The sequence below is a fragment of the Motacilla alba genome, chromosome 3 (genome assembly GCF_015832195.1).
Source record: "Motacilla alba alba isolate MOTALB_02 chromosome 3, Motacilla_alba_V1.0_pri, whole genome shotgun sequence".
NCBI classification, from domain to species: domain Eukaryota; kingdom Metazoa; phylum Chordata; class Aves; order Passeriformes; family Motacillidae; genus Motacilla; species Motacilla alba.
The window spans coordinates 46,700,495-46,724,340 of NC_052018.1; the positions used below are offsets into that span (position 1 = coordinate 46,700,495).

General features: G+C 38.2%; 1 protein-coding gene across 1 annotated transcript in view; it reads right to left on the bottom strand.

The window, feature by feature from the left end:
* Positions 1-3,086: 3,086 nt before the first annotated feature.
* Positions 3,087-23,846, bottom strand: part of LAMA4 (laminin subunit alpha 4) — a 99,381-nt gene continuing 78,621 nt past the window's right edge. The window contains exons 26-38 of the mRNA XM_038131716.1: positions 22,105-22,240; positions 20,840-20,977; positions 19,182-19,315; positions 17,785-17,949; positions 16,922-17,075; positions 16,047-16,237; positions 14,324-14,513; positions 13,337-13,492; positions 12,345-12,504; positions 11,211-11,341; positions 8,362-8,455; positions 7,242-7,361; positions 3,087-5,826 (exon numbers count right to left, since the gene is read on the bottom strand). Of these exons, the coding sequence (XP_037987644.1) occupies positions 5,681-5,826; positions 7,242-7,361; positions 8,362-8,455; positions 11,211-11,341; positions 12,345-12,504; positions 13,337-13,492; positions 14,324-14,513; positions 16,047-16,237; positions 16,922-17,075; positions 17,785-17,949; positions 19,182-19,315; positions 20,840-20,977; positions 22,105-22,240 (1,915 nt within the window). The 3' untranslated portion in view covers positions 3,087-5,680. The remainder of the gene's footprint in view (positions 5,827-7,241; positions 7,362-8,361; positions 8,456-11,210; positions 11,342-12,344; positions 12,505-13,336; positions 13,493-14,323; positions 14,514-16,046; positions 16,238-16,921; positions 17,076-17,784; positions 17,950-19,181; positions 19,316-20,839; positions 20,978-22,104; positions 22,241-23,846) is intronic.

Here is a 23,846-nt window from a genome sequence, read left to right on the forward strand (position 1 = left end):
ATTTGGAAAGGCTGTAATGTACCCTCCCACCAGGCTTGCACATTAAGCTCAATTTCATATTGTGCATATAATTGTCCACAGTGAAAAACAAACGAGGAGTGTAGAGATGCTGTTGTCTCAGCAAGGCAAGAGTGGTCTGCAACACAGCCCAGGTGCAGAGTCACAGAATCCTTTAGGTCGGAAAAGACCTTAAGACCATCAAGTCCAACTGTTAATCCAGCACTGCCAAGTCCAAGACTAAAACAGTAAAGAATGTGGGACATGCGAAGCTTGCAGAAAGCTGTCTTGTGACACAGATGGCATTTCTGCTTCCTGTGGGAGGACAAAAGCAATTCCATGAAACCCAGTCCATTAAGTTTTATGGCTAAAACCTTCCAACAAAATTCTCTTTTTTCAAATACATTATTTGTAATGCTGGTGTACAAAAATTTTTGTTAAATAAAATTTTTAATCCTTTTTTTTTTTGCTCCTAGACATGACCTGGTAGAGATTAATTGTAGGTCTACAGAAAAATTAATTTATATTAAATGACTATTTAAAAATAAAATAAAAAAACCTTTCCTGAGAATATTATGTATATATTGCAGGAAATAAAATATTGTACAGTACAAGAATGCATTATATACAAGAATTAAATACACATACTAAATTTGTAAAACTTAATTGAAAGCATGTTGTTCTTAAGAAAATGTACTGAGTGGCCCAAGCTTACTCAAGTGTCATGTGTGAAATGTGTGAAAAGGACTAATGACTTTAGTGTTACAGGCATGTTTAGCATGTATAGAGTACTACTGCTTCAAACATGTCTTTTCTATAAACTAATCACCAGTGTAAAATTACATGAATATTAAACAGGAAAGTAGGTAGTAATTTGTCTCTGGACAGACTAGATGTAACCTATGACTTAAGTTTGTTCCCTGTGTTTTTCTGAAGTGATCCAAACTCGATGGCTGTGCTCTGTTCTTGTTATTAGATGTCAAACTGCTTCTATATTTCTTGCCTACTGTCATGTCCTTAAAGGCTTCTCTTCACATGTCTTCTTTGCCTTAATTAAGGTTAAAAGCAGTACAACATTGCTTATAAGCATTCTAATGCTTAATTTAAATTCTACAGAATCTCTTAATACTACTGTATCTGATTTCCTTTCTTCTTGTGTAATTAGCTCCACTTTCTACTTTTTATTTAAGTTAGTTGTAGTTTTTTTGTGTTCAACAAAAAACCACATGAAGATTCAGCTTAGTCAGATTTACTCTTATTGAACATGTTGATTATTATGATGTTATTGATGTTGCAACAAGACACACTGAGCTTTGGTTTCCAGTGTTCTTTAAATGGTCTGTGAAGGCAAATATAAAGTGATTATTCTCTTCAAGCTTGGAAACACTGTGAATTGGAGATTCGTGTTTATGTGGGGATATTTTTTAGCTGCCAAAGGAGGTCCAAGGGCAGGAAGTTGACATGTAGTAGCCAGTTTGGATTGGTGCATATGCTCAGATGTTTAATGAAACAGTCAGCTCAACTCTATGAAAGAAATAATCACACACCTGACTTTTTTTTTTTTTTTTTTTTTAGTACTATAAAATGCATGAATTGATATAGGTCCCCTTGGAGACACTTTTGTCCATGTTAATCATTTAATCAACAGACTTATAGTAATATGTGTTTCTTACCCTTAATTTCTCAGTAACATTTTGCTGATGTGTTATACAGGAATGGTGTTCCACAGCTTTGGAACACAAATTGAATAATTGTATAAATAACTTACTATGTTTCTTAGTAGAAATGAATCGCCATGGGCCACAGTGAATCTGTGAATAACCCTTAAATCTCACACTGTAACAAGAGCCAAAAGTGCATCACAAGTTAAATATGTGTGCTATGCTTTCAGCAACTTTTTAATAAGTCTTTTGACTATTTAGGCCACACGCTGCTATAGGGAGAATACACTGGAATTTGAACTAATGTTATCCTTTGACTTACATTGTGACTTAGTTCACATATGAAGGTTTATTGGTTTGTAATTTTGATTTTTTTTTCTATTTTTTGTTTGTTTGAGTATTTTTTAATTTAGAATTGTTGTATTTTGGGAAATTACTGTCAGGCTTGTAACACTTCATCGTTCATTGTTCTGGTCAGGCTGTTGTCCATGCCCTGGATTCTTGAGGAGAAGGGTATCCTCAACAAATCTTGAGATGTAAGAGATAGAGGGGGCCGAGATCCCATTGAAATCCTCTATTTTGAAGCAGTTTCCTGAGCATTTGATCTTGAAATTGGTTTCTTTATTACATAGTCATGCAAATGTCCAATTTCAGAATATTTTGGGATACAATAACGAAGTAGCTGCTGCCCTGATTTAGATAATGGCTATAACAACACTTTTTAAAACCTTGAAGGTGCCAGAGAAAAGCTTTGAGTCAGTGCTCATTTCTTGTAGGCTTTCTGCAGAATTTAGATAGTTATATGCATGTTAAAATGGAAATGACAATGTACCTCAGAACTTGAAGGTTTTTCCCAAGTCTTTGTAGATGAAGGGTTTTGTATTTTGAAGGTAATTTTTAAGATAGATACAGGAGACAAATTGAATTCTGGGAAGATTTCTCTTTAGACAGCTGCCTTCTCTTAAACACCACCAGCCTTAAAATGAGTGCAGAGGTATGTGCAATATAATGCAGCACAGACTGGCTTTCTTTGGCACATAGGAAATGTTAAGGTCTGTGTGGATGTTGGGGGCAGGGAAATTTGCATTATTTTCTGCTCTCTCCTGAGCCTGCAAGTATCCGCTGGTTTATAGTGTTTTTCTTTGGAAACCCTGTTCTGCAGAGGGAAAACCCACACCTCTGAAGCCTAGAAGGGAAAATTGGTGAAGACACCCTCCAAAACAGTGCTGTGTTTGATTAGCTGGTGATATAGTAAAGAGAAGTAAATTGAATAGTAGCAGTTTATGAATTTTAATTGGTTTTTATTCACATACTGGTTTAATGTATTTTTAGTTTTCCATGTATAAAGTATGCAAAGGACTGATTAAATCAGAAAACTCATTCTTAAACGTAAATCCACAGAATGAAACCAAATCACAGTGCAGCAAATATGGCTAAGAGAAATATTGTTTATTCACAGAGCTTGGATGTGGATATGAGAAAATATGCTTTGGTTTGAAGTAGGTGTGAGACAGAAAAACATTCTGGGTATGTGTGCACCCGTTAACATACAATGCTCCACTTAATGCCAGCAATCACTAAACTCTGATGCTCTTAGGGGCCACAAGCATTTGCTATTCCTGGCTATCTCTGCTTAGCAGCTGCAGGCAACTCAAAAGGAATTTCAGTAATCCCGGTAACCAACCTATCTAAGCAGGGAATCTGCTATTCTTTTCTCTCCATCAACAGGGTCCTGGAGACCAGGGTCTGAGGAAGCTTAACTCAGGTTGTGGTGTCATGAGCTTTTTTGAGCTAATCTAACAACTCACTGGCACTGGGAGGAGAGAGACTTCCTTTTTTACCCCTGCTCCCAGCTGTACAGCTCTGGCATCATCCATGGCCTCTGTAACCGCTGGGAACCCAGCTCACTGATCTGAGGACATTCACCATCACCACCAATAATAAAAAAATTCCTGAAGCAAAAGCCCTAAATTTTCTGTTCCATTTCTGGGTAGCTGGGAGAAGGAAAAATCTGAGCAAATATACTGGTGTTGGTGCCTGAGACAAAGATGGCATTTGAAGGCAACTGCCTGAACCAGAGACACTGCAGAGGGATACTCTTAGTGCTTGCTTCTCAAGTATGAACAGTGGGCTTTGGAGTGAGGAAAAGAAGGGTCTATATATCACTCCCCTGTGAAGGGGGCATCTGGAAGCTTAGAGCTGGAAAGGGAATCAGTCCTTGGAGCATATAGCCTGAGAGCTGCGGGGAAGAGAAAAGGGGATATGTTCAGGAGAAGGAAAGCAGAGCAAGAATGGGGCTGAAAGTATGAGCAGAGCTGACAAGGCTGGTGAAAGGAGAGGCAGGGCTTACTAGAGCCACACTGTGTTGTTCCCTTACCACCCAACACTGGACTCTAGAGGCAAGTGAAGAATCCTTGATGGGGTCCCAGCTGATGGAGAGTTCCTGTGCCTGTGTCTCCAGAGGTTGCAGTTCTTTATCCAGAGTAAGCCAAGTCTGCTGCAGTGTGTCAAAACCCTTTTTTCACCCTACTCAGAGTAGTAGGGAAGCTGTTGATTAGTGCTTACATATGTATCTTATTCTGGTAGTTGTTCCATCTGTCCGTGCTTTCAAGATCTTTGGATTCCAGTTTTCATTTGTGTATTTTCCAGATGAATTCGTATTAACTTTTAGTCTCTAGGGTGTTGTCCTTTATTTTTGCATTTCATAGTTTCCTGCTTTGCAGCTGATCATGTTTTGAGTTGGTTCCAACAATAATTTGCTCAGCAACCATAAAACTTTCATTACTTTATTCTTTATTACATTACTTTATTCTTTAAAGAAAATAAAGCTAAATGGCTTTGATTCCTTGTAGGTGATGATTGAAGGGACTAAGTTTTGCAAGTGATTTGTGTCTATTTGGTGTGCAAGCCTACTGTGAGTTGAACCCTACCATTAACTTCCATCTTCCTTCTACGGTTATAACATAGTTCAGATTTGCAGCCCTTTGCCTTCTATTTAGATCTTCCTGTTTCACTCTGGGTTCCTCTGCAGCAGCATATCTTCTGAAGGAACCTGTTCCTTGTGTGAGGATTTCTGCTGTAACCTGAAGTTCTGCTGGAGTCTCACAGGGAAGTAATGTTTTTGTATGATAAGGGAGTCACCTGAAACTGTGACTGTGATTCTGCTTTCTACGCTTCAGGTTTACTTGTGTAACAGTAGTGCAAATGAGATCACAATGAGATTGTGAATTTAGTGCTGTGTTTGTATGTGAGTGCATTTAAAAAGTCAGAGAAAAAACTTGAAAATAAAATTGTCTCTAAGGCAAGCATTACTCTAAAATTACCTAGTTTAGGTAAATGAGTCTATATATAAAGCATCTGTCTTAAAAGATATACATCCTCTCTTCATATTGTGCTAGAACATATCCATGAAGTCTAGAAGTGGAATAAAAATTTTAATTTTTCATTGTTTGTAAGCTTACATAATTAGTACACTCTCTTCCCCCCATTTTATTTGAGGAATATATAAATGAGTTGAATGGAAAATTAAAAATATACAGTAAGATCTTTATACAGTATTTGCAATGTAAATCTATTACCTAGCTTTATTTTTAAATGTCATTAGCAGATCTTTTTCTGTGGAACAAAGGGTGACTAAGATACGGAATGAGATTATGTAGAGGATCTATTTTGAAAGATATGGAATAAGATTATGTAGAGGATCTATTTTGAAAGTAACATATTTAATACAATTTTAATTTATTTTATAATCTCATATTTTCATGTAACAGACTGGCCACACATACAGTATAAGAAATGGTAAAGCTCACTCTTGTGGTATGTTAAGAGAAGTGCAGAAGCAACAGCTTTTATTCTACAGTGATTTTTGTTTGTGTGTAAATATTAGAAGTGACCCCCCTTCCTGCTTTCTGTAGATGTGGCTGTGATATTTTAATTCTTCTTGTCTTGCTGGACAGGGTTTCTTTTGTTCTATTTTTCTTTCTGTGGTCTAAGGAACTTTTCAGAATCGATGCAGTGCACTATCAGGCTGCTGGACAGGTATTAATGCTTACAGCACCACTAACCAAAGCTGCTTTACTAAAACTCACTGGCTTTTCATCAATCATGAAGTTACGAATGCAGCCAATGAAGGAATTGCGTGTAGTCAGGCTTGATGTTAGCAGAGACTCTGGAAAAAGAAGATAAAAACATTTAATAAATAAAAGTTTAGAGCTCACGATGGGCAAAATAATCAGTTTGGTGGCAGAACTTTGCTACTGAGTGCAGATCTTCTGAATCTTCTTTTAAAATGTTGAGTGTCCTAGAGGCCATTAAAGTATGGTTAGTTATGTGAAACTCTTGATACTATACTATCAATAGAGACACAATTTTGCATTTTTTGACTACTACATTTTCTTTTAAGTAACAGAGTAGATGAGTCCCAGTGTCTGTTTCTGTAATGTAACATCACATGTATTGTAATCTGTGTCTGATTTGTTAGTTTGCCTTTAGTTGGCTGTATCTGCATGGCATTATTTAGTATTGTATCTTTTATGTTGTTGTGAAGTTCTGTGTAAGAGTTTCCTGTGTCAGGCTGATAATGGCATTATAGAACCAGTGTATGGCATTGCTTTAGTATTCTATAATTAATGTAGAAATAGAAGGCTCTATTATGAAGCAGAACAGCATTTGCAATTACCCCTTTATATTACCTCTCTGGGAAGAGTTCTGTCCTAATAAAATTCCAGTTTGGATTTAAAGAGTGAGCAGGCATCTGTGCATAGATTTTATTATTCCCTTTAGGCTCATTTTACCTCCTGGTAGCGTGGGATGGATGTGAACACCACGCACTCAAGCCAGTAATCCAAGATAAGCATTATAATGAATTTTGTAGTTAGAGCTGTTAATGATTGACATGCAAGGCTCAGAGAAATAATGCTGCATGTTTTCAATGAGAAATGTACAGGAGTTGACTTAAAAATTGGATCACGTAGTGTTGATTACAGTTTGTATATGAACCCCAACAGAGTAGCTCTGTCTGTTGAATAAGGGAAGGAAATGTAGTAATCTTGGCCCATGCTACACAGATGGTCTGTGAGTCACAGATGCACAGGAGCAGAAATCTGTCTAACAGAAACCCCTAGTAAGAAAAAGAATCTCCATGTTTTATCTTGTGTTCAAAGATGCCATTACTTGAAGAAGAGAAAAGAAGCCTACCAGCAACTAAACCTTGGGACTCCAGTTACAGTGACAGCAAGTTTCCAATCCCATAAATCATTAAATCACTTCTTAAAAAAGAGTTAGCCCACATGGGAAGGAAAAACAGAAAAAAAAAGAAATTTTGTTTGTTGTTGGCTGACTTCTCTAGTGAATCCATACCTTGCCCTCCAGCAGCTGTGAATGCTTTAATTTCAATGAAGCAGCACACCTTTTTCTTTCAGAACTTGAGGCAGAACATTTATGATCAGCTGTCGAGCCTTTGAATTTTACCAGGTTGTTCATATATTTTGTTCTTTTTTGAGATGAAAGCTTAGTCTTTACGCTTTCTCTGGAAACAGGGCTGAAATCTCAGAACAATGTACCACAAAGACACCAAAAACATACCTGGTACACCTCCAATAAACACTGGCTCCCTGTGGTCCATTGCCTTTGGATTTAGCGGCCCTACCACATGGTTGACTTCAGAGTCTACATCCAGCTGCACCACGTTTGCGTCTCTAATAACTGAAAGGAGAAGGAACAGGGATCAGCAAGAAGTGTGACATGAGTCTTTTATGACAGACAGGAGTTATCTGTTTGGAGTGAGTAGTTGATTTAGTGTTTGCTAGATTGGGTGTGAGCCATCAGTGACAGTTTGTGAGCGGATTCTGGCATAGAGCAGGGCTGATGGTAGATACACTGGGAGCAAGGGTGCTTTGGGGTGGGGCTCTTGATCCCTGGTGGCAGTGTTTAGGCTCCAGGTCATGAGCATACGATGGCTTGTGGCTTAAAAAAACTTTTTCCCAATCACTATATATATCCCCAATATCCAATTGGGGATATATTAGAATGCAGTGAGGCTTTTCCCTTGCCTGTGTGCCTGGATTTCCTTCATTTCCAGTGCTTGTGGAAAGGGTGCAGACTCAGATCGCTTCTGCAGTGATAGTGGAAGACATTCTAAGTCCTCATCTAGACAGGAAGATGAGGTGGTTCAAACTACCCAGGAGGTGCTTTTTGACTTTCAAAACCAGGAAAGAAGGATGACTGTCTGGCACAGAGGCAAAATCCCAGCTGTAGACATTTCTCTATTGTGAGCAAAAGGTTCCCCACATCTGTCTTGTTATTTGACTTTTAACGGCAGCATATACTTGTACCTACTGCATTCTATCTATTTATTTAACCTCTAACTGGGAAAGGAAGACTATAATCTGGTATATGAATTAGGAAAGGTAGCCAGAATTTCAGATAGGCTGCTTTCTGTTCTTTGAACAGGGAGCTTCCATCTTTGTTTATTTTTCCTATCTTTGTAGGAACCTGTGCTTGTCTTCCCAGGAAGCCCTACAGTTCTGTGTCTGAGGGAAGACTAAGACTGTGTCTTTCACACAAACTTGGGTCTTGGCAGGTGAAAAAGAAGAACTGAAAAATATTTCTGCATTGCCAGTGCTCTAGCCCATGGAGAGGGATATCAGAAGAGCAAGGGATGGGCTTTGTTGCCTTAATTAGGGGACAATCACCTTTTACTGACCTGCAATTCGATGCCACCTGCCGTCGCAGAGACTCTGTTTAAGTGTCACTGAAGTTGAAAAATCCCTTATTCCATTATTCAGTTTCACAGTAACCTGAGGGAAAATAATGTAATCATCACTGTAAACCCCGTCCTTTTGTCTTTTTACCTTCTATTGTAATAATGTTGTATTCCCCACTCAAAACATGTCAAGTATCCAAGAGAAAGGAAAACACGGCTTCATTAAATTCTTCAAAATAAAGTACCTTTTAAATCCAAATTTAGGGGTTTTTTTTGTTTGTTTGTGTGGGTTTTTTCTGGTTTTTTAACTGTTCAGATTCAATAGTTCTGAGACACTCCTAATTATCTCAAGGAAGAGTTCAAGAAAAGATTTAAAAATAAGAGCTAATTTCATTCATTTACTAGTACCTCTACTCTATAATTTCCTGTATGATAAATTAGTGTTTAGAGGCATTAGATGATGTTTTTGGCATCTTGCTAGCCACTTAATAAGGAAAACAGTCGTGAAAACCCAAGTATAAACAAGCAGAAAAGGTATGAGAAAGGAATATATAGCAAAATTAAGACTTACTTTTAAGTTACTTGTTCAAGCTTACCAGTAAGTCTCTGGCAGAGCTAGAAGGTGAACATAATTCTGAATTTTGCACCTCTGTTTTAGTTAATGGATTAATATCTTTTTTTCATAGAAATGTTGCAGCAGCAGCAAAAGAGTGTTGTGCCTTTGTTGTAGGACATGAGATTCCTGGTGGTGATTGCCAGAGAACTCCAAACTCTGAGCCCAACCACTCAGGCTTTTCCAATGTTGAAGTTGTTCCTGATTATGCTGACACTAAGTTGACTGAAAATATCACAGAATCATAGAATGGTTTGGATTGGAAGGGGCCTTAAAAATAATCTTGTTCCAACCCCCCTGGCATGGACAGGAACACCTTTCATAAGATTGGGTTGCTCAGTCACATCCAACTTGGCCTTCAACATTTAATCTGGTGGGGCATCCACAGGTTTTCTGGGCAGCCTCTTCCAGCCTCATCACCCTCACAACAAAGAATTTCCTCCTAATATCTAATCTAAATCTACTGTCAGTTTGAAGCCATTCCCCCTTGTCCTGTCACTACATGCCCTTGTAAATAGTCTCTCACAAGGAAACAACTTATATTTAATTCTAGAGGGTTTTGATACAGTTGTAACCAAAAAATACTTTTTTTTTCCAGAACGGCGCCAACAAACACAATTAAAATAATCCTCATGTTTTATTTTATCCACCCTTAGACAAAATGTATAGATTAAAGCAAATAAAGAATCACAGGAGAAAGTGAGTCCTTAATAAATCACCCAGACAAGTTGTACTGATAGAGATGTCTACATTTAAAAAATGAATTATAGTTGCTGATTTTATTTGTTCAGCAAAATGCTTTTCACAAAACGGGTCTTTTGTAATGCATTCAAAGAGAGCAGATAGTAAATGCTAAAGACACACAGATCCTTACTAAGAAGGTACTGAACTGCTGCAGTGACAAGCAGAGAAAAGCTGCTTTTCCAGGATGAATTTTGTTTATGAATTGCATATGCATTATGCAGGAAGTGAGGTGTGAAGCAGTAAGTGAAGCAGCACCTTTTGTTAGACCAGTTGGTACAGCTGGGAAAACCAGACAAATTATTGGACATGCAGAACTTTGGTTAGAACTTGACATAAGAAGTGCTATACTGGACTGGTTCTGTACAGACTCAGCTTTTAAGTGTGGCATGATACACATCAGCACAATGTACTAAAGAATTTCTCTGTTAGTTCACTAGATACAGGGGTAAAAATGAGCTCCATCTTACCTAATCAGCTGTCAAAAGTTAGGTGCCTAACTGAAGCACCTGTTCTCTCTATAGCCAACATAGAAAAATAAATTCTATGAATAACAGCTCATTTAGTCACCTAATTAGACACCTGCTTTAGGATAGGATGAATCATGATATTAAACTGTTTACTCCGTGACTCTGCTGTAGGTGTCTGCTCTTGGAGAAGAGGTGAGAGTGTTTCCTCAGATGTTGCATTTCTAACTGAGGTACAGCCAGCCCCACTTAAATACCCTTCCACTTTGATTGACTGGTGAATATCAGTGATTGAAGAATATCCACACTGCTTAGTCTCTTGACTGTGCCCTGAGTTTCTCCTCTTCAGAAAAGACCAAAAAACTGCCAAGATTTACTATGCTCTAAATCTTTGCTTGTGTTGTCCACTTAAGACAGAAATTTATTACTGTAGATGTGCAGTGTGTAGAATGAAGACATCCAGATTTTATCAATGAACAGAATAAAAAAATAGCAATAGCAACAACTGTCTGGTGAGTTAATTTCAAACCTCTCTCCTTCATTTGAAATCCAGACCAACAGACAAAAAGAACTTTTCCTTTCCCTCACTCTTTCCATCACATAAATATCTGATAAAGAAAGAAGAGACTGAGTGTAACTCAGACTTATCTTTTAAGAAATAAGAAATAAAAATTTATTGATAGTTACCTTACTTGTAACCGTGATACATTTTTAATGCATGGGTGAAAGAGCAGTGCCAAATAGTCAATGCTTTTGCTTCTTCTCAGCTGATAACAAAATATGTATGGCTTGTATTAGTAAAGTGATCTGAACTTGTCACAGGTGTTATTTTTAGTATTTTAAAATAAATAGTGGGTTTGGCTAATCTAAGCTGTTAGGGGAGAACCAAAGGGAGAAATTTAAGGGGTTATTTAGGGGAGAAATAAGAATCACAAATTTGTAAGACAAGATCTGCATGCAGCGAAGCTCAAGTAGGTGGAAGAGAAACCAGTCAAGGCGGAGTGGAGGAGATGTGACCATGTTTATACCTGTCCATTTCTCATGTGCATATTCAGGTACTCTCCATTCACACTGTGACCATGCAGTAGGATTCCTGAGCTGCTTCGGGGACGTATTTCAAAAACAACTTCAAATTTCAGGCCTAAACTGAAGGATTCATCTGTGAAGTAAAAAGAGTAACATTCTTTTTGTACTGAGCTAGTGATGAAATTGGACATTTATTCAAAGTCAAAGTAGAACATCAAAGGGTGAATTTTATTTACTCTTAAATCTATTGAAATGTGAGATAGCATGGTGTGCTGTCAATGACGCATTTCAGCTTTTGATTATGTTTCCTTGGAGTGCTAATAAAGGTTTATTTACTTTTCTTATTATTTAGAAAATGTATTTGTTTTAAAATGTTTCTTAGCAATGAAATGGACAACAGAAAGTAAATGATCTGTATTTTTTGGCAGTTTCTTATTGTGCAATTTCCTAGACACTCAGCAGTCATTATTGAGTGAGTGGGAGTTCACTAGAACTTTGATGATTCAGTAGGAGAAACTCCCTTTTCAAACTGGTGACAGGCTAGAGAGCAAATTAGAAACACTTGTCTGATTCTTCTTGGTGCTGCCTGTGAGTAGGGTTTTGCAGTTTCCATTCTTGTTCAAATCAGAGCCTATGTGACTGAAACACCCTCCTAAAACTCTTCCTGGAACACAGCAGGCCTAAATGACAGAAAAGATATGTTCTGTCATGTTGTTCTGTATCAAGACATGCCAAAAGCCTTTCTGCAGGATTTTTTAATAGCATGTTGTTTTAGTAATTAGAAAAATAAGGGATGACCATTTGATGGTTTACTTGGTCTTGGCCACGTTGACTTCTATGCTAATTTTTAACATATTATGTTCTGTTCCTTCATTAAAATTATTCCCTTATTAAAATGATTCTTATTATTTGAAACACATACATACATACAGATGTGTGTATTTAACGTGTTAAGTTTCACAGTGGCATTGTGACCTGCCAATATCATCTGCTTAGCACAATAGTGAGCTGTTTCTGGTAATCCTTACAGCTCACAGCCTTGGAAATTACCACATTCTTTAGTAAAAAATGCCATTCTGAAGCACAGTGTATACCACAATCCTATTTTGGGATACGTTTGGTCAGGAGTATATTACCAAGGACGACATATCCTCCTTCTGATGAAAAGTATGTTCCTGCTTCTGATGGGCCTTCAAAGCAAGGTGTTACACTAAATGTCTGTGAAGCTGAAGTAAGTGATCTTCCATTGAGCTGTAAGTTGCTGAGACAACCACTAAAGCTGTAGACAGAGTTAATCTGAGGAGTGAAAAAAGCCTTGATTAGTAAATAAACTGCTTGTGGAAGGAAATAGATTCTTCTGTCCTTATTTTTACTTGTTTATAAGCTATACGGCTGTGATTATCTGGTGCATCAATTTTGAACTAAAAAACAATTTCCAGAGAAAGGAAGCAGGAAAAATGATTCTCATAGCCTCTCATGTCTTTTTGATGACTTCAAGGTGATTCCAGCTTGTGTTGTTTCTCAGTCCTTACTGAACTGTGAGAAACAAAACACAATTAGGGCAAAGCAGTGCTATACATATACCTCAAAGCCTCAAGGCAAGACAGGAGTCTACTTTTTCAGAGTAGTTTATCAGTCTTGTTAGGCACATAACACTAAGGATTACCTTGAAAGAGAATGTTATGTTCATTTTTGGTTTAACATTACTTTCCGTATACTTCAGTACCAAGCTGTAGAACAGAATCCTGGCCTCTAGGTATTGTCTTAAAACAGAGGTACTAGGAGAACATCAAAATGTTTCCAAAACTCATTCTGTATCTCAGACCTCAGGGTGAAATTCATCTTGCCTAACATTATTTGTCTCATCTACTTTTGGATGTCACTAGGTTTTTTCTGTTCCTCATGGACTATTGGTTTCCCAGCTGCTGCTGCAAGGCTGTGGAAGCCTTATGCAGCTACCACCACCCCAGCCCTGTGGAAGCTTTGCTCTATACATGAACAGAGCTGTCTGCTCCTTAGCAGGATGAGGGTCAAGATCTTAAGATTTTGTCTGATCTCATCCCAGCAGTCAGCTTTTGTGTTAACTTTACACAGAGGTATGGGGTCTGTACATAGAGGTCTGCTTTACCTGGATGTTTTTTACAGCTTTTCCGGGAGCTACACCTCCAATATAGAGTGGTTCAGTGACTTGCCAGCTATTTGCATTCCCCTCAAAAGATTCTTCTAGTACTCGGAGACCATCGATTATCAAGCGACCAATATTTTTGCCTCTAATAAATATCACCTAGGAAGGGAAGAAAAAAAATGTGGAAGATTACTTTCATCTGTTAAGGGATCACTGCTGTGCAGTGGAAGAAAATGCGACATTTGAGAAGAAAAGTCCATGAGCAACAGTCTACAAGCCTGTTTTGCTAACTGCCAATATTCCATGTTGGACAACCCTCATTTTTCACATTCATATGAAGGCTAGGTAGTAAAACTTCTGCCTTTTTTACATATTGGTGTACAAGGTAGAGGTAATTAAGGTGTCATAAGGTCGACTGAGATCTACCTATCACTGTTAGCATTTTCAGCCATCATTCATTATGGCATGGATTCATCCAACCTGCTTTAAACACGTTAATGCCCAAGTCAGTAGTTTAGTAGCTGCAGACTTCCTCTGTAGTTAATGAGGAGAGAGAGATACCTACAGAGGGAAATTCACCCTGACTCCTAAAATTGTCTTTTTATTTTCATAGCTTACTGAGGTAGCCTAAGACAGCTGTGCTCCTTTCTTAGGCACTTCAAAGACATTTGCTGAACAAAATTATTCTAGTCTTTCCTTTAATAACTCATTTAACTCTTATTTGCCTCACTGCTCTGCTTGTTTCCTTCATTTCTGTTCAGCTGTTAGTGTTGGGAATTGCTGAATTTTTATAACTGACTCACTCTCCTGTCCCTAGTTAATGACTTAATAAAATGCTGCATGGAAGATCTAAAAATATTTATGGAAGTTTCTCAACATATAGGCATGTTTATGAATACATGAATGAAAACTCCCTGAGCTATCACATGAGCAGTGTCTTTACTGTAGCCTTGACAGCATGTGCCATAATGATTGCTTTCTTTTACTTACATTGTGCCACAGACCATCATTGTATTTCTCTTGGCTCTTAATCCTTATCTTCTGGTGACCAGCATTAAACATAAAAACGAGTCGGCCATGAGCAACAAAAAGGGCCATGAAGTTGGTCTCTTTTTGATCCGAAACATAGCAAATCATTCCATGAGATGAGTGAGTTTTAAGACTGATAGAGAACTGGGCTCTGGCACATAAAAACACAATATTAACGTTAAAGCAGATACTTTTGATTTAAATCAAACATCAGGCAGAGGAAGACTGAGATTTTCCTTTCATTCCTTTCATGAATATCAAAAAGATATTCATCTGCTTTCTGGAAGTGGTTTTTCTGAGAAATATTCTGTGCTGGTTTTTTGAGAAGAAGTCAAAGTAGGAGAAGAAGCTGCCTGGCAAGCCACTTGGTTTCAAAAATTAAAATCTGTAGAGTGAATGAGTTGAATGCAGACCACCAAAATCTGACAGTATATTTCCTTTTATGCTAAACAGAAAGGTTGGGCGAATTTTTAAGTGTGATGGCATAGAGGCCTGATGTTTAATGTTATTCCAGACTTGATGGAAGCTTTCCTTTCCTTGTAGTTCCTTGTAAAGTCCAAGACAGCATAGGAAGTCATACCGTTGTTTGTTTGACACTGTCACAGTGAAAATTTCTTGAGTGATTGCTATTATTATTTATGGTCTAAAACATGGCAAAGCTGTATTGGTGTAGGACAGTGCCAGAATTGATTCCTCCTTCTTCTGATGTCTGGTCTAACCTAGTTTCCATTCTTCATATTGTCTCAAGGATCTATACATTCCCAATGGCATGTGTGCGTACATTCCACAGACGCTCAGTCCCTTGCCAGTATCAGTTGTTTTAAAATGACACAACTCATTACTTTTTAAAAAGGAACATTACAAAAATGAAGTTTTAATAACATTTGGCAAATAAATATGTGTTTTAGGAATGAAGGTGGGATGGAAGATATTAGAGTTTGGGTTTTCCTTCATATGGGTGCCATCAGAACTGCCCTATTTTAAATGCACTAAATTAAAATGAACATAATGACTTTCTAATTTAAATCAGGAAAGAACACTCTTTTTTTGAGTTAGTGGTCTGGTATGCTTCCAGGAAGTGCTGTGCTGTTGAATTTATAGTCTTTAATGGAAAGTATTAAACCAAAATCCTTATTGGATATTGAATATTGCATGACATATTTTGTGGGAGCATGGATGTTAAATTTCAACAGTATCTGAACTCATTATTACTTAGATTTCCATTATGGCTTGAATTGGACCAGGTTTTCATAGCTTTATGTCTTACTGCACTGGGAAGATTAAACTACTGACAAGGTCCACTCAGCATGTTGCTGCTTCCTTTTGGCTTTAATGCCTTTACTTCTTGTGTAAAGAGACTGATTACATTGCATTGCTTGTATAGAACTAACATCCTCAAAAGCTTCACACAAATAGGCAAGGAGACACATTTTGTTAATATACAATGCAGATGAAGATTCCACAAGAGGAATGTAACTGGAAACACAATCTATGTTTTTCTCTTCCTCAACTGAAGCACCTTTTAATATAACATAACAACAGGCTCAACACAAAATTTAGCCTAAGATATAAAGGAACAAAGCCCGGGTAACAGCAGAAATGTCTGTCTTTAAAAAAAAAACCAATTGAAATACATCTTTCTCCTCCCCCGCATATTTAATTTTTATTTCTAACATCACTTTACCTTTGACTGAAATCCTTTGGTATGTGATCAAATTCTTGCCGGCTGTTTGCTGTTCCTCCAAATTGATAGGCATGTTCAGTTGCCTTGGGATTCATGGGCAAGTGGCACTGAGGCTCTCTTTGCAAATTCACTTGATGCAGTTTTTTGAGGCCAGATGAAGGCTGTGAAATCTTGTCTTTATCTCTTCCCACCTTCATAAAAAAAGAACTATTAACCAGATTTTTTAGCTAAGATTGGACATAATAAAACAACAGTATCATTTATATATGATCTAGTAATATATCGTTTCCCTACATAAATACCAGGGTTATTTCTGAGTCAAATTTTCCTTGAACAGATCTACTGTAAATGCTATTTAGGACAGAACATGGGATTAACAAAATACTTGTGCAGCTAACATAATTACAATTTTTTTTTGCCGTTTTCCTAATTAAATATTTTTCTCTCTGCTTTTGGTGATATCAGCTATATTATAGACATGAGATATGCTTAGACTAAAAATTCTGCATGCTGGAGGAAGGTTTTTCCCCATTTATATTAATGTGTGCTAATTGTACCCAGTAGAGAGCCATACAGAAGCAGATGAGAACAGAAGCAAGCTTTTTGCCTTTAGAATACAGAAGAAATCAGAAAGGCTTGTTTCTGAAGTACTGTTTTGAAGAAGTTAGGTATTATTTTATTTTATAATTCTAGCAAAAGAGAATGATGCAAGTGTAGGCCAGATAGATCGTGTCAGGGCAATCATTTCCAGTGATGGAATATATAAAGGAACAGGATCCTGTTCATATATTTGACATTGTCTTTATGCATTGTAGATCCATAATTTGGAGAATTTGGAAAACTCTAGAGTGGTACTGGAGCAATTTGTAGCAGACCTTTTTATTACGGTTTCCTTTGGCTTTTGATGAGTTTTTTCCTTTCTTATGGAGCAGAGCAACAGGAGGAGATTCAACAGGGCATCCATACAAAGATGCCTGAACTTTCTCAGAGTACTTCTGGAAATCTTCCACTTCAACCTCTTGATCCAACCTATGTTTCAAAGAGGAGATAACAAGAACAGCTTTTGTTCTGTGTTAGAATTGTCAGCATAAAAATCTCAGAATTTTACATTTATAGTTTCAATTATATTTGAATGGGTTTAAATTATATTTGAATGGTTCATTCTTGGATCACGGATGAAAGTACAGATTGATCAGTCAATGTATGGGTAATGAGGACAACCTATACTACATCTGCCTATTGTATACATGCTAGCATAAACAGAGAGTGTCAATCTGGAGCATCAAATTTAACTTTAAAATCTATATAAGAACATTTCATAAAGCAATTAAGATCAACACATTCTGATCATTTTTACATGACCAAAGTCCTAACCTTCCCAGCTTCTGCAAGATGCTTTAATACAATTTTGTTTCAAAGGCAGACCTGAGATCTACATAATATAAATGTAAATTCAGCTATGCAAATTATTCATTGCACCAGCAGCATTAGCAGGTGCAGTACTGAAAGCTTATTTCATCAAGTTATTCCCACCTTAACAATATCTTAACCTAGCAGATCTGTGCCAACAGATTCCACGGCAAATAAGGTAAGAATCTTATTCACACATGCTGTCTAGCCTCACAAAATGAGAGAAGAATTTTTATTGTGACAATAAATCACTTCTCATGAGCTACTATTCAGGCTGTCAGGCAGGGCAGTGATTGCCTGTTAATGTGTTTGGGAGGATGTTACTCACCTAGTGAAGTAGGCATTGCTTATGCAGCCAGTGAAGTTGGCTTGCTGTGTTCTGAGGGGAGAGCCACCAAAATAAAACTTCTTGATGCTGTCTGGGCTTTTCCCTGCTCTGTCCTTTGCTGGATTCTTCTTGCTCTGTTTCTTGTCATCAATAGTAAGCTCATACCTGCAAAGGCAAAGCATCCATTTTGCAGGCTAGTTTTGGAAACGTCAGTGCCAGTGGTCAGAGAGCACAGTACATGCACCCAAATTGCTCCACTCAGTGCATACATCATTCAGTGGTACTGCTCAAAGGCATGAGAGGACCTTGATTTCAGCTGTGCAACAAATAGCAGTGCATTGGCAAAACTGTGTACACAGGCCCATGGATTTAATATTACCCTGCAGTGAATTGTGAAGTCCAAAATTGTACAGTGAAGAAAGACAAACTAGGGGATTGCTGATGAAGGGATGGAGCCACCCATGGGTAAAATAAGATCCAAGCACATGCTAATTGTTTATGGCCCTATCCCTTTTTCCTTCTCTTTCATCACAGTGCATTGGTGTTTGAGCTTTTACAATGCTTTTTACCTAATTTGATTTTACAACCCACTAATTGTTGCAGAAGTCAGGAATGATTCTCTGGCTTTATAAAGAAACTGAGTATACTAAAGCATCAGACATTGATTTTGTTTTGCAAACTCAGGGAAAAATGACAATCCCCAAAGTTATTCCAAGGCACCTTTTCACACCTTCAGCTTTTCAAACTGTGATTCTTGGATGCCAGAAGTCATAGGTACAAACCTTCACTTCCATTAGGAAAGTAAGAATGCTTGTATCTCATAGGTAAGATTCTTAAAGAAAGTTGTTTTGATTATGTGGCCTTCTAAAAAAATTAAACATAAAACCAATAGTAAAACATACCAGTAAACCAAAGCTCTCAAGACTTTCAAGGAGCACAGAGAGAGACTTACTCTCTACTGTGGTATTTAGTCACATTTGTGGCTGCCAGTGCTAAAAATATTTTTAACATGTTTCACTGTGCACATCCCAGGTGAATGCTTTATGTGAAGATGCCTCAATTACTTTAGGGTAAACTGAACTGTTTTAACAAATTAGAAGAATCAATCCTGTTAAAAAATTAATCTCATGCTAGCCTTAAATGTTATCAAACTGTTTTCTTACCTGAGAACAAAAAAGGACTAAGCTTTCAGAAAATCTATTTTCATTTTAATAAAAATTCCCATCATCTTGAGCTCAGGCCCAAGCTGGTCAGTTTTCAATCACATTTTAAAATCAGTCACTTAGAAAAAGCCCCACTCAAGTACCACTTTAAAAGTGAGTGTTAAATCATAATGTGCTTTACAGGAAATATTTATATTCTAAAGGTAGAGAATAAAAGATGCTGTACAGCTGTACCTTTCTGGGGTGACAGAAGTAATGATGAAATGGGTTTTTCCGTCATTGTAATTTCGGTCTGGTGACTGAATTTTGGTTCCACTTGCATTTAAAACCACAGCACCTCTCTCCATAGAGATGGATAATACATCTGCCTAAAATACAGACAAAAGCATTTTCATAAGCAAGTATTACACAGAAAAATTAACAGTTCTGTGAATTTTCCTGTTGTATTTATTTTTCTTATGTCTGTGTTCCTCATTTGTGCTTAATTTGCAAAAATATATACTCTGAGAAGCAAAACAAGAGATGACATCATTAGAATTTATATTCTTGCCAGTTTTAAAGCCTGAATTCTGGGAATTCTGCTGCTGATATACCTCATGTATTTGTCACATGAGCTCCTTCCATGTAGCACAAATGGATGATGTTTACATTTAATTTGTGTTTCTGGTATTGTATTGAGCAGCTGTTACAGCGAGATTCCTGCTGTCATAAGAAAAAGACTTGTTTCTTTTTCTAATTCCCTCTGATCGGACTCGTTCAATCACTCAAAATTATCTCAGAGCTAAGATGCGCTATCTGGGTCAGGCGTTCGGGATCACTGTGCCACTAGCAGAATACTCTCAGTTCCATTAGAGCAAGCGCTGCCACTGTGCGCTGGTAGGAATCATTCTGCCTCATTCTGCCGAGTGCTAAATAGCTGAACTTCTGTTTGTTAAGTAGGGCACTTGGCACCTCATAGGATTAGAGCTGCTGAGTTAAAAACCTGAAGCGGTGTGTGCGAGGCCTCATTTATGCAAACGGTGCGGGGAACTGACACGGTTACTGATTTCAATTTAAGGTAATACTCCGGGCTGCAACACGGCAAAGTTTAGAAGCGGTTTTCGGTGTCACGCAGCCTCCTGTGCTGCACTGCTGATGATATTCTGCAAGCATAGCAGAACAGACATTTGGGGGTGGTTGCAAATGTTCTGTCATCTGAGCTCATGCTCGCTGCAGATGTCAGTCTGAGCCTGCAGCATCTTGGGATCGCTTTGTCTCACACAACATTTTGTGAGCGCTAGTCCATGTTTCTGCCCGGGTCACGCTTCTGAGGGGGTATTTAGAGCAGCCCGGCTTCCCATAGCTGCAAGAAGCCCTTCTCAAGTGCATCTTTTCCCAGTCACACATGGAGGTCTGAGTGCCATCTGGGAATACAGGCAGCTTTGTGACTGATTTCTGTCAGCTCAGCAGTGCTCAAAATGCCGTGCCACTAATTCAAACAAACTTTGCTTCTCGGTGATTGTCTGGATGGCAAAAGTCAAGTCCTTAATATTATTTGTACTTTGGTAGCACCTGCAGGTCCAAATAGGGATTGCAGTGCTGCTGAGCACAGCAAGATGCTCTGTGCATTTCTGCCCTAGGGACTTCAGCGAGCACGAGTTCCTATTAGTTCTAGGCATATGATCCAGTTCTCTTCTCAGCATCAAAATAAAGTCGAAGCATTACTAGTTTTCATCTCTAGATCAAATGCAAACTGTAAAAATGAGGTCACCAGTGAATGCTTTTGTATTGCAGACTGCTTTCTCTTTCATGAAACCATAAAGTGAGAAATTGTATTATTCCCCTAGTATTCTCCTGGGAAAAAAAAATGAAAAGGTAAAATAAAACAAACAGTAAAAAAATTAGATACTTACTCCTTCAGAATAGTAAAACAACAGCCCACTGGGCTGCAATGTCCGGAAATTAAAGCCTCCTTCAAACTCAGTAAAGAGGGACACTTTTTGGCTTGATGCAATGAAGCTCTCACCATTGAAATATGCATTGCGGGACATCTGTGTATTAAATAAAACAAAATTACAAGTACAGCTCAGAACACATTCCAATAATACAAATAATGGGGCTTTTTTTTTTTTTCTGAACAGTTGCAGCCAGTTCACTTCTAAAAACCACTTTTTCCCCTGCATATCTTACCCTAATTTATATAGGCATTCTCTCCCATCATGGGAAAATCTTGAGAAAGTGTTGCAATTTTAGACTAAGTCAAATTATTCCCAGCTTCCTGGGATCTTGGCCCCATCCTAAGTCTGCTGTTGTTAAAGAGCATGACAAGTAGAGGCGGAGGTGCTCATACCCCTGTTTGAGCTGTGTGGCACTTAGTCAGAGATCCAACACGTGACATATTACTTTGTGTGCTGTGCTGGTTACTGGGGTAGGGTGGAGGGTGTTGGACATGATGGTCTATAACCCTCTGAGTCTCAGGAGCAAAACTAGGTCCAAGGCAGGACAAATTGCAGAGAGCTTCCATGTTGACAGAGGGTGAGGTTGTGTGATGAGTTCTACAAGCAATCCTTCCTCTTCACAGGTTTGCAGCTTGGCTTGTGATAGACATGGCCACAGGATGAGGACCCCAAATACTATTTGGATTTGCTAGCCTTGTACTGTAATGGACAAATGGTGAATGAAAGAAAGGACCAGAAGCTAAATGGCAATTTTCTCAGAGCTAATGGTGGTGCAGTGAGTGTGTGTGTCACAGAGGAAGAGCTGATCTCGCTTGAAGGGAGAACTCATTTGAAGGCTGAATTTTTTGCTGTCTTTTCCATTTCACACATCTGTATTGGGATGCATGTAAGGATGATTCTCCTCGTATCTTTAAGAAAAAAATGAGTTACATTGGAATATTTCCATTCAGAATACAGTACATAATTTATTTCAGATTGAGTTTTCACGTATGAGAAGAATTTTAAGTGAAACACCTTGTGCTATAGTTCAGAGTGAAAATTGGGTATTATGTCAGCAGACTTAACAGACTCACACAAACCCTCCACCTCTGCCAGTCAATGAGTACACGGGCAGTTCCTTGGTGGAAGACTGTCTTTCCATTGTTTGGAGTAAAACTCAAGCTCCCAGCTATATCCATTGTCAAAATTTGCTGGTATGTCACAAATGGTGTTATGCTTACCAGGGAATCCTCTGGGCACCCATAGCTGATTCCCAGTGTTCCTGGCTCTTCCAACAAGTTGAAATCCTTCTTTTGGAACTGGAAACCCTTCATGCAGCCTTTAAAGCCGATACTTCCAGCCAGATGTGAACTAATGCTGTTGAACAACATTGCCAAACAAACTGCAGTTAGATAGCCCCTGCCTTTCTGAACAGGATTTTGTTGCCAAGATGTTCTAAAGAAGGTCTGGAAGAACTTCATTTGCCTCACTAGTGCTCAATTCTTGCATCTTTGTGTAAAACAACTAATGAGCAACATTCTGTGTTTTGAAAAGTCAAGATGCACCAATTGTAGTAAATATTATGTATTTATAGCTACTTATGGTAAAAATAAATGGATTTTTATCTCAAATTTTTTTAGCTTTGAAGAGAAGTTCTGATTTAGGTTTTCTGTCTTGCTTTTACTAGCAAGCTCCATTCTTGCCTTTGCAAGCAAATGGGTCTCTGTTTCTTATGAAAAAATACTAACAGAGATCAGGGAAGCAAGAGTAAATTCTACTTGCTGATGTGTGGGTTTACATAATTTTAAATGAGAGCAGTGGGTGGGCTTCCAGGATCCTTTTTGAGTCAGATTTGAGGTAGACAGCACAGCCGTGTATCCCAACTTCTCTTGCTCATTACTCTCAGTTTTTCAACTCCACACCTTACCAAGATACCACAACATTACAGCACAGGGTGATTATAATTGAATTTATCCTCACAATTCTCAAGGTGCATGAAGAAGTAATTTGCGTAAAATCACAGTGAGTCTGTGACAGGGGCAAGGAAATTACATGGGTGTTGCTCAGTACCAGTCCAGGAGATAACTAGGGAACAAATACACTGAAGGAGTGGGTGTGAAATCCAGAGTGCTGACCTGGCTGCCTGGAAGCAGTCTTTGTCCTTTAAGCAAGATGTACCTTACCAGTGGGACCCTCTTCACCTCATGTGACGTGATACTGTTGACATCTGCTACCTGCACTTGTTGGCTGTGAGTTATCTCATTGTAAGGCAGATATTGGGAACATGGCAGAAGAATCAAGATCTGGAAATGCCTAATTTTGCAATGGCAAAACCAGACCATCAGGTGAAGTAGTGCAGATGTACATGTACATGTGTGAAATACGATGAGAGAAGGAGCGCTGTAGGGGCTTCATTTGCTCCGCAGTGAAATCAGCAGGAAGGCAAAACCAATAGTAAGGCTTCTGTCATCCTTATGGGGATTGGACCAAAGTGTGAGGTATCAATTAACCGCTATAATCTTTACTCTGATTGACCCTGGGGCTGGCTGGATGTGACAAATATGCCTTTCTGTTAAATGCCACAACATGTTCTAGAAACAAGCTATAGAAGAAAGACTTTCACTTAAAGAAAGGCTTATGAGTTAATTTCTTAATTCATTTAAAAGTTAAGTTCCCAGTGCTACTACCTACCCTTAGCTTTCTGCTTTATGCAGTGAGTGAGGTGGGAGAAAAATAACGTATGGTGGTACTTCCAGATTCATTTATTTGGAGAAAAAAGGCAATTGACAGAGAAAAATGCATTTGAAGAGAGTGAAAATTATGCTGCTTTAGAAGAATATTAGACTGCTCTAAGACTAGAGCTATAGTCCCCATACTGCTGCTGCCCTGCAAAGTTGGTTAAATGTGAGTCTGTCTGCAAAGAGGTAGCAGAAATATCTGTAGTAGATAGTATCAGCATTAGAGACAGAGTAGTGCATCATCA